This window comes from Mesoplodon mirus (assembly GCF_964341445.2).
Source record: "Mesoplodon mirus genome assembly, chromosome: 4".
Taxonomy (NCBI): Eukaryota; Metazoa; Chordata; class Mammalia; order Artiodactyla; family Ziphiidae; genus Mesoplodon; species Mesoplodon mirus.
Genome location: NC_138979.1, coordinates 174,812,221 through 174,822,592, shown reverse-complemented (window position 1 = coordinate 174,822,592; position 10,372 = coordinate 174,812,221). Strand labels below are relative to the sequence as shown.

The following is a 10,372-nucleotide window of genomic DNA, read 5'->3' as shown; positions in this document are numbered from 1 at the left end:
TTTGTACCAATTGACTTTTCCTGAAATCATGCAGTATGGAGTCATTCATGTCTTTAAATCTGTTTCCATGCCAGATTCTTATCAGTATATAAGAAATTTAGAAAGACGAGGTGCCAAAATACCCAGCACAATTCTTGTTGTTTTTAGTATCATGTCGAACTAAAATCCCAGGAACTATGAAAAAAAAAAAAAAAAAAAAAAAAAAAAAAAAAGAAAAGGCATAAATTACAGGGTAATATAAAGAAGAGGTCAGTACATCAGTAACATGAGGAAACTGGCAGATTTGGGAAGAAAAGGTGCAAATTGTAGGATACTGTAAAGTAGGGGCTTCACTGTAAAGATGAGCTTACATCATATCAAGGAAGCTTGCTGGCCATGCAGACCGTGGCTAGAACTTTCAGTATTCTTATAGTTCTGTCTCACAGCAGATCTTTATGTCTTTTAGAATTATTTATTAAATTCTAAGGTGATATTACAGAGGAAAATTACTGTTCTTAGTAGAGAAAAAAAAAAAAAAAAAAACCGGAGTCAGAAAGATTCCCTCAAAGCCTCTGAAGTCCTGAACCTGTAAAGCACATATTTGTCAGCTGTAATAAACAAGTATCTTTTGGGGGACCTTTTCCTGCACATTGTCACACATTCCTCCACGAGGCTCTGTAAATATGGTTGTCACTTCTGGGTTCAAGATAGAATTTAAAACAATCATGCCATTAAAAACGTTTTAAATAAAAATTTTAATTGAAGTATAACAGATAATGGTTGACTATGGGAACTCTATGGACTCTCTTGTTTCTACACATCTTATGAGTAAGGCACTGACTGCTTTTTGTGCCACAGTCTCTTTTCAAAGACATTTGTATGGTGAACATCCTTGGAAAATGGAGTTAATGGCTCCTTCCAGAACAAAAGGCAGGCATGCTGGACTCCATAAGCTCAAGGTCCCTCTTCTGTGATGCAGCCCTCTGTGTGCACAGGCATCTACACTACCCCGTAGAATCTGGGGGACAGGAAACTGATGCAAACGTGTGATGCTCGTGCTGCTCTCTGTGCCATGAGTAATGAAGTCCTTTGTCTCTGAACCAGTAGACCTGGATCTTCTGCCAGCATCCGTGAAACTGTGGCGAGCTACCTTGGTAGCTTGCAAGGAGGCTGAATTCTCCGGCCCTTCGCAGTTCTTAACAGTTTTATCAACAAGGATGGGATGCTGACAGTGACATGCTCCCCCCCCCCCATATTGGGTGGGTAGAAAGTTCTACCCATTTCAGACAGCAGCTGTGTAGACAGACACCTATTCTGAGAATGCAGGAAATTTTGTGACTGCTGTGGGCACAAACCGAGAGAATCCTTAGAACTTCTGTTGACTCTCTTGGGAGATGAGGGGCAGGGCACATAATGCCTATTAAGGAAGAATGGCAACAGCTGAGACATCCTAGGCTCTGTGGCGCCAACTTTAGATCCATTTGGAGATAAAGGTCTCCAAGTTTTTGCAGTGTTTAGCCAAAGTAAATAATACACACTTGAAGGTCCATCTTTGCAAAAAAATATTTTGAAGAGCAAGGGAATGATAAATTCAAAGTTTAAGAAAGCGACTACTTCTGCAGGCCAGGCACGGGGCTAAGATTGGGAAGGAGCACACAGGTAGCTACACTAATATTGGAAATTTTCTAGTTCTTAAGTTGGGGTTGGGCTCACGGGTTTTGGTTTTATTATCAAGCTTCATAATGTAGCTATTTGTTAACATATATTCGTTCTTTTGTGTGTATCAACTATTACGCAATACATTTTTATGACCAGCTTAGGGAAATTTAGTTTATAATTAAAACTATTGGATTGCTATGAATGGCATAGCATCTGTTAGATTTCTATATGGATTTTGGTAGAGGATAATGTCTTCCCTTGAGAGCCCTACCACATGCAACAGGAAAATGGTACATCTCTATACCTTTGTGCGAGAAATACTGGAGAGGTTCAGTGGTTTGACCTTTCTTGGAGAGTGGATACATCATGAAATTTTTGCAAATTAAGTGCTCTCATATTTGCCTAAGCTAGGACCAATTTAGAGTTATTTTTAGCTTGATGTCTAATTCTAGATACTGTTCTTTTTCATTATTCCTAAAAACAGACCGTAAACACTTTGTATGTTTATAGTACTAAGAGGGCATTACCCATGCATTTGGGAAATTTGGGGAAGTATTATATGTACTCTACCAACTTCTCTGTCCAAGGGGAATGGAGAAGTCTTATTTCCTTTCCTAAGTCTATCTTCTATCTAGTCGAGAGAGAGAGACAGAGACAGAGAGAGAGAGAGAGAGAGAGAGCAAGAGAAAAGCAAGGGCCCTTCAAGCCTTTCTCAGGTGGCAAAACTCTGAAGAGAATTTTGTCCGTGTCCCCCAAGAATGACTGCAGCTGCTTGCTGACAACCCCACACAAGACCTCTGGGAGCTCTCCAACCCTTCTCTAGCTGACCTTGAGAGTTAAGACACTAGATTCTTTGTGAGGTCACCCTTAGGTTGTCATCATACTACCGCTAAATATTTTTATCACCTACTGGAGACTAAATGCTTTTCATACTTTGTTTCATTTACTCTTTTCAGCAGCCCCAGGGTGGCTGTTATCATCACCCCCGTTTTGTTTATTGAAGCAGGGCTTAGAGAGAAGTGCAGTAACTTAATGTTCCCCCAGCCAGAGTGCAGTCTGTGTGTGGATTCTACAGCTCACGCTTTTAGCAGTGTGACAGCCTTGTCATCTCATCCATTAATCCTAACACTGTCATGTGAGCATACAGAATGTTTTTATCTGATGGATATCAGAATGCCAGAGGGTTGTGGCAATAGGAAGTTACGTAGTAGGGACAAGTGGGCAAGCTCTGTGGCCTGCAGGCAGGAGGGAGACTACATTGCCGAGATCCCGTTACCCCTCTTTTTTAGTGAATCTTATACTTTTTCTTCTTATCAAAACCCTGTCGTCGGTATCTGGGTGGTTGATATTTTTGGAAAAGCTGGAGGTAACATTCCTAAAGTATGAGGAGGAGGGACAAGCACCTTAGAGAGATTTTTATTTAGCTAAACATGGTGATAGTTCTCTCAGGTGAGGGAAGGAGACAGGGCATGCACACCTTTGTTTCTACGAGAAAGTAAGCTGGGTGCGAATCGTGTTTCAGTCTCTGGTATTCTTGTGAAAGCTGTGAATGCTGTTTTCCCCCTGATCTATAACTGGTCCCTAGGAGGGAAGTCAATTACTTGCCGTGAAGTGGGCTTCAAAGGCAGAATTTGAAGTGTCTTTCTTTATCCTTAGCTTGCAGATTTATTTTTAGTCGGCTACTGAAAAAATAAACAAATACTTTAATCTGACTTACGGAGCACTTAGAACAAGGAACTGCAGCAGAAAGATAGCAGGAGGAGCCTGCCCCGGAGGGTGCCTCAGGCTGGCAGCACCTGGAAGGCCAGTGCTGGGTGTTTATGACTCAGGAAGAGAACCCCCAGCTGTAGTGTTTCCAGGAAAGAGTTTGACAGGAGTCGGTTCACTCCTCAGCTCTATGGGGTACTTTTATCTCGATATGTACTTATGCATGCCTTCTTTTGGTGGAGCTTGATGCCAAATCAAAACCTCCTTGTCGTAGGAATATCTCATATCATAAACTTCCTGAGGACCGCACAATCTCATGCGCAGTGACGGTTGAAATATAATGCATGATTCGAAACGCAGGCCACTCTCACAAACTACGTGCAGGTCTTGGAAGATGATCAAAAAGAAACCTTTCCTTTTGTTTAGTCCTTCTGAGTTTCTCCCCAGGGATCAGGCTCTTTGAGGCAGTGATCAGGTCGTACACTGTTGATCCATCAGTTAAATGGGTGTTTATTGCACACTTACTATGGGCTTAGTACACAGTTTTCCCTTTTGGAAGTGACAGAGTATAGTCCCCAACTAAGAACGGATTGGTTTCTAAAGTTTGGGAAAGTTGAATCTGGAGCTTGGAGTGTAGTGCCCCAGACAATGTAGTAAACTGCTGCTTAGTTTCCCAGGCTAGCCCACCAGCATCTTTAATCCCTAGAGCAGGGGAACCCCGCCCTAATGCCTGTGGGCCTGTTAGTGTTAAAATGCCGAGAGAGGAGGAGGGGGAGCTCTTCCTCTGCCTTTCTGGGCTCCGGGCTCATCCTTTCTTTCGTGTCCTCCTCCCTCAGGGGTCCCCAGAGCCCCCTGATCGCACTGCTCCAGGATCACTTGCTGCCTCCTCTCCCTTCCCCCACCCCATCCCAACTCTCATTTCCTCCGTGTAGCTGATCTCAGTCGGCTCTCAGATTACACAGTGAGTTTTGTGTCTGATGCCCTGTGCTGTTGGCATTTGAACCTGGGAGTCTGAAGTTTACATAGGCTGAGTGTAGGGGGTGTGGTAGGTGGAATTCAAAAAAGGTGTGGGTCCTGTTTGTTTAGGACAGTTATGCATTATTTTTTTAACATCTTTATTGGAGTATAATTGCTTTACAGTGGTGTGTTAGTTTCTGCTTTATAACAAAGTGAATCAGCTGTACATCTACATATATCCCCATATAATGATGCATTATTTAAAACTGTTATTAAAATTTTTTTAAACAGTGTTCCTCACTGATGTATTAGAATGACTTTATAAACTGGAGTTTGGCAGAGGGGAAGGACAAATAAGGGTTACTGGTTAGTGAAAGGTTTGATAACCTTTTGTTCTCTGTATATTTTATCTAAGTTTAAAGAGATTTCAAAATTGAGAATAAATGAATTTTCACTTTTTTAATGAGAATTGTTTTATTACCATTTTTACTTGTCTAAATAATACAAAGCTGTACTGAATTCTTCAGAAATCTTGCCAAATAAGGCGAAATATATAATATTAGAAGATTTTAACCCCAGGTCCTTTCTTCAAAATAGTAACCAACTAGATTTTGTTAATATTCACATAAGTATTAAAAATGAGCATATGCATCCTCATCAACAAGCATTTATCCTGTGCAGGGTGCTTCCTAGTTGCTGGGGATACAGAGAAATAGAAGGCATACTTCCTGTCCTCAGGAAACAGCATATGATCTATTTGGGGAAAAAAGGCGAAAACATGGAAAATAAATAGTAGCAGGTTATTCACTGTCTGGTTCTACCGGGTAAGATGAAATAAGCAGTTCAGAAGAGGGAGCAGTTGCTGGGGTGACGGGTGGTCCTGCAGAGGGTGGGAGAGGCTCAGATACAGCAGGGAAGGGTAGGGCTCCCCAGGCCACCAGGTAACTTTGCTTTTGCAGTTGCCTTTTATTCCATTTTCCCTAAAATTATTATTGAGCATATTGTTTGATTCCAAGATTTTCTTTGTTGTATTACAGTTTCCTGTAGAATTGTTAGGATTTGGTTATATGGATCACTTCCGACCGTTTGTTATTTTCCAAAATTTCTGTAATGATTCCCTATTGTTCTTTTAGAATTGTTTTATAATGATATAATAATATAATTCTAAATTTCTTTTATAGTGATGAAGAAACTATTGCCAAAAGCAAGCTAGAAGATAAAAGTATCAACAGTTATATTTCTTGTGAAATAAATCTAGGAACCATTTCTTATCTGTAGGTGCTAAAGACTGTTCTACCTACACAGTCACTATTTTTCAGCATCTTAAAGTGTTCCAGACTGTTCCTCACTGCTGTCTTGGCTTGACACATTCACATATGAGAATTTCAGAAAACTGAATCTGACTGTGATCAAGTTGGCAGAGTTCTTCACTGCCTTTATTTGACATTGATTTGTCGGATTATTCTTTAATTAGTAAATTAGGAGTAAACATAAAATTTTCCATTTCAGTGTTACTTCTTCCCTTTTAGTTATTTCCTGTTCTTTACTCTCCATTTCTTTCCACCGAGCCCGTGAGTGCCCCTCTTTGGCCTGTGAGTTCATTTTGGGTAGGAATCATTGAATCCCTGGAGCTTTGGACAGTGCTCAATAAATGTTTAGTGAATGAATGAAAACAACATTTCACATATGATTAGAAAGAAATAATAGAGAAGAGATTAGGTATAAATACATGTGTATGATTTTAATTTTCACATTTTTTTAAACTATCTTATTAAAGCAACTTCCTGCTAGTTTTACCTAGTCAGGAGCTAATCTTGATTTGAAGGAGGTAAGATTTATGAGCCTTGCAAAGAACTTTTGAACATAGGTTATTTTGTGAGACAGACCTGTTATCTGTGACGTATTAACACGTTTGACGATGTGGATGATCACATTTTAAAAGATCTTTGGCTTCCTCTTCTGCATAATTAAGTTCTTCTCAGAACAACTTCTACATTGTAGATTCCACTTGTGTATTTCTGACCAGTCAACACAACTACAATTTGATTATGATTACTAGCTTTTCAAAGCCTTCCTTCATTCCCCAGCAGGCAGCTTCCTGTCAGAATTCATTTCGCATTTGGAAAATCTCTCTCTGACCCACAGCGTTCTGGATACAATTCATCCTTCACATACTTGAGTCTATCCGTTCATTGTCATCCATCCTTAGCTCTTCAGATGCCAAAAGACTGTTTTGTAATTGGAGTGATAAGATCACCTAAAACGTCAGGGGAGAGAAAACTAAGAAGAATATATAAAGATTTTTATTCCATTGATTTTCCTAATTAAAAAATGCTTTTAGTGTGTATCTATTTCTGTTATTATAGTTTAAGAAACTGAAGTAATAACTGTTATGGTTGGAGCAAGATCTGCTTTCTACATTCCTTCAATCTTTATATAATTTAAATTGAATTTTGGCAGAGCTGCAGTAAATTCAGTTCAATTTAGCAAACATGGAGATGCTTGTGCTGGCCCCCCCTATTATGGTGGTCTCTACAAGAACTGCCCTTTAGGGCTTCCCTGGTGGCGCAGTGGTTGAGAGTCCACCTCCAATGCAGGGGACATGGGTTCGTGCCCCGGTCTGGGAAGATCCCACATGCCGCGGAGCGGCTGGGCCCGTGAGCCATGGCTGCTGAGCCTGCGTGTCCGGAGCCTGTGCTCTGCAACGGGAGAGGCCACAACAGTGAGAGGCCCACGTACAGCAAAAAAAAAAAAAAAAAAAAGGAACTGCCCTTTAGTTGCAATAAAGCGGGTGTGAGAGAGAGTGATCCAGATATGGTTGCTGAGGAAATTAAAATTCACTGTGGAAGAGGATTAGGTTGGTATCATCCAAGAAGGAATTTCATGTTGGATCTTGGAGAAAGCAGAATATTTGGCTTACAGAGGGGAAAGTCATTGGCTTCAGCAAGGCATGTACTGATCCTTGGACAAGGAAGGGGCATGATGAAAAGGATCTTCATCTGGCCTCAGGCTGCAGGATGTACCGGTCTGGTCCACTGGAAGCCATGGTAACTGACTAGGGCTTAATCGATGAGGTTCCAGAGTAAAGGACATGGACATATGAAGGGAAGGTCAAGTCTTGGGAATGTTACACAGAAAGAATTTGATAGCCTCAAAAGCTGATTGGATATTGCGAAGCAATGCCAAAGCAATGCCAGTTAGCTCCTGGGGCTGGGGAGCTTGTGTGAGTGGGAGAATCATGGTCGCATGTTAGCATAAACGGAGGATTAGAAAGAGAAGCAGACCAGACAAAACCTTGAGAGGATGCCCATGATTAGGACGGAAGCCAGGCAAGGAGGGGTCAGAGGAGAGCCAGGAACCTACAGTTTCATGGGAACAAAGGGAAGACAATGTTTCAGGAAGACAGGGTGAGCAGAGAAATCAAAATATAAGAGGTCTGAGTTTGATTTTGTACCAGAGAAGGACAAAATGTTGACCCTTGAGTAACCTCAGGAAAGTGGCAGGAGTAGATGCCAGATGGCAAAGACCCAGAAAAGGGAGAAGATTTTGTATTATTGGTGAGATTGTAAGACAAGATCCTTCCTTCAGTTATTTCCAGTGATAAACCCCTTTGAAGGAAATCTACTCCTTAGCTGACTAGTGTTATGTCACAAAATTCCAGTATATCATTAATACCTGTAGCTCTAAAATGTACCTATTTCCAACTGTAACCCCAAAACATTATTTTTACAAACCATTTAGAGATAACAGTTTTATTTTCTTTGATTCTACTCTTTCAAAATTTTGCTTATCCCTCTTGGAGATTTATTTCTAGGTCATTGATTCAGATTCCAAAACCGGTGTTTTCTGTAAGCTTATTTTATGCCTACTAGAGTTGAAATTCAAACATTTTCCAGCAGTAGCAACTGAAATAGCTTCAAAGACATTTTTCACATCCACCTTGTTTTTTTCTTCACTGATTGTATCTTTTCAAAAATGCCCCAGATTGATAGCTCCTAAGATATAGTATGCCTATAGTAACAACAACACAAGCTTTTTAGAACTGAGAAATATTCTTTGTTCTTATTCTGGTTCATGAAGATGTGCTTTACTCCTGAGAGGAACCGATCAAGAAAAAAGTAGGTAAGAACCGGAGTCACAGGACCTAGATTCAGTTCTCTTCTTTGCTGCATGATGTTGGGCCAATTAGGTCTCTTTTGAATAAAAAAAAATGTCAGAATCCTTGAATATACTTTATCATTTAACTTAGTCACCAAGCCTACCGTACGGTGTGATTCCACATTTGGAGGTGCTTTGCTAATGGTGGAACATCATCTGTTCCTTCATTTGCCTGACTCTCTTTTCCTTCTAACTTCATGTTGTGTATTTTCTGGTATACAGCCTCACCCACCCCCCCACCCCCACCCCCCAGCAGCCAGCACCCACGGTACAGATCAGGTGCTCAGTAAATATTTGATGATCGAGTAAATGGGCTGTACTGTATTATCGTCCACCCAGGTGGTGGAGAACCATCGGACCAAGCATCAGAAACAATTATGAGTGTAAAACCATGGAGATCTCCAGGTCCCACTCGCCCGCCTTCAATATTTGAGTTTCGAGAAATCGGCCTTTGCATCCATATTTAAAAATAGGTCAGGCTCATATGAGAAGCACTGGTCTACCCTCTATGAGTTCCTGAAGGTCACAGACTATAATTTCCATCAGTTCATTCCCAAACCCTAGGGGAATTTCTGGAAGAAATTAGGTGTACAGTAAATGTTTGTGAATAAATGAATCTTAACTTTGAGATCAATAATAAGTGAGAATAAAATGCCCTTTCTTTTGGCTACAGATATAACACCTCGAAACTTTAAATACTAATTTATACTACCCATAATAAATTATATTTTTCAAGAAATGAAATAGATTGAGTGCCCAAATCATCAGTTCTGATAAATTCAAAACTCATAGTTTGTTACCTAATATTTGTGGCTAGAACTACGGTGCTTTATTTGCTTAATTCTTACAATCTAGTGATAAGTCATTTGCTTTCATTATTACTTGCCTTGCCATATACCTTGTTTTAAATTGTCTTTAAGAAGTCACAATGCATCACTCTCTTTTAGTTATATAAGTCTGGTATTTTAAACTATAGTTTCCTTTGGGGGGTGGTGATGTGAGGCAAGGAAGGAAGTAGAACCAGCATTAACCCCTCATTGCCTCACAACCTGCCATCGTGTGTATCATATTTCTGTGCTCCAGAGAAAAGAAATGGAATTGGTTTTTAACTAAAAATTATGCTGTCCTGAATACAAAAACCTTCTCACTAATACCCTATTGACCTATGTCTTAGGTATGAATTTTTGAGTAACAAATTACCCTGATACTTAGCAGATTAAAGCAATAAATATTAATATTTAGTGCTTCACATAATACCTGTGGGTCAGGAATCTGGGAATGGCTTAGCAGGACTCCTGTCCTCTTATGAGGTTACACTCAAGATGTTGGCCAGGACCGCAGTCATCTGAAGATTTGACTGGGGCTGGAGGTTTCACTTCCCAGGTGGCTCCTTCAGACACCTGTCTTGTTTGCATGAGGCCCTCTTGTCAGGGCTCTTTGAGTGTCTTCACAATAGAGTAACCATCAGGTGTTTTGTTGGTGACTTTATATATGAACTTTCAGGAGGACAAGAAAAAGGTTGCATCAGTAACAGTTGTAAGCTTAAATGTGGGTTTAAAAAAAAAAAATCTCCTCCCTCTTGCGTCTCCCTCCCACCCTCCCTATCCTACCCCTCTAGGTGGGAGATGCAAGAGGGAGGAGATATGGGGGTATATGTATATGTATAGCTGATTCACTCTGTTACACAGCAGAAACTAACACACCATTGTAAAGCAATTATACTCCAATAAATATGTTAAAAAAAAACCTAATATTAAAAAAATAATTTAAAAATTAATCAATTAATTAATTAATTAAAAAAACAACCAAAAAGCATTCTTTAAGTGAGCCAGGTATCAGGTGTTTACATAATTATCCTATTTCGAATAAGTTCTCTTTCAGTTCTTCTCCATCATCCCCAGCCTTCCCTCTT

The 10,372-nt window shown here is 40.2% G+C and overlaps 1 protein-coding gene and 1 long non-coding RNA gene across 8 annotated transcripts in view; both read left to right on the top strand.

Annotated features, from left to right (window-relative positions):
- The window catches only part of LOC309802031, a 622,798-nt gene that overhangs the window by 446,951 nt on the left and 165,475 nt on the right, over window positions 1-10,372 (top strand). The gene's annotated exons all lie outside the window — the stretch shown is intronic.
- EFCAB11 (EF-hand calcium binding domain 11) overlaps window positions 1-10,372 on the top strand; it is a 173,010-nt gene that overhangs the window by 71,002 nt on the left and 91,636 nt on the right. The window contains exon 6 of one of the 7 annotated variants that reach the window (XM_082618670.1): window positions 3,620-3,778. The exons of the other annotated variants lie outside the window; for them this stretch is intronic. Coding sequence (XP_082474796.1) covers window positions 3,620-3,686 — 67 coding nt within the window. The 3' untranslated portion in view covers window positions 3,687-3,778. Of the gene's footprint in view, window positions 1-3,619; window positions 3,779-10,372 lie in introns of those variants that run through there. 7 annotated transcript variants of the gene reach the window in all.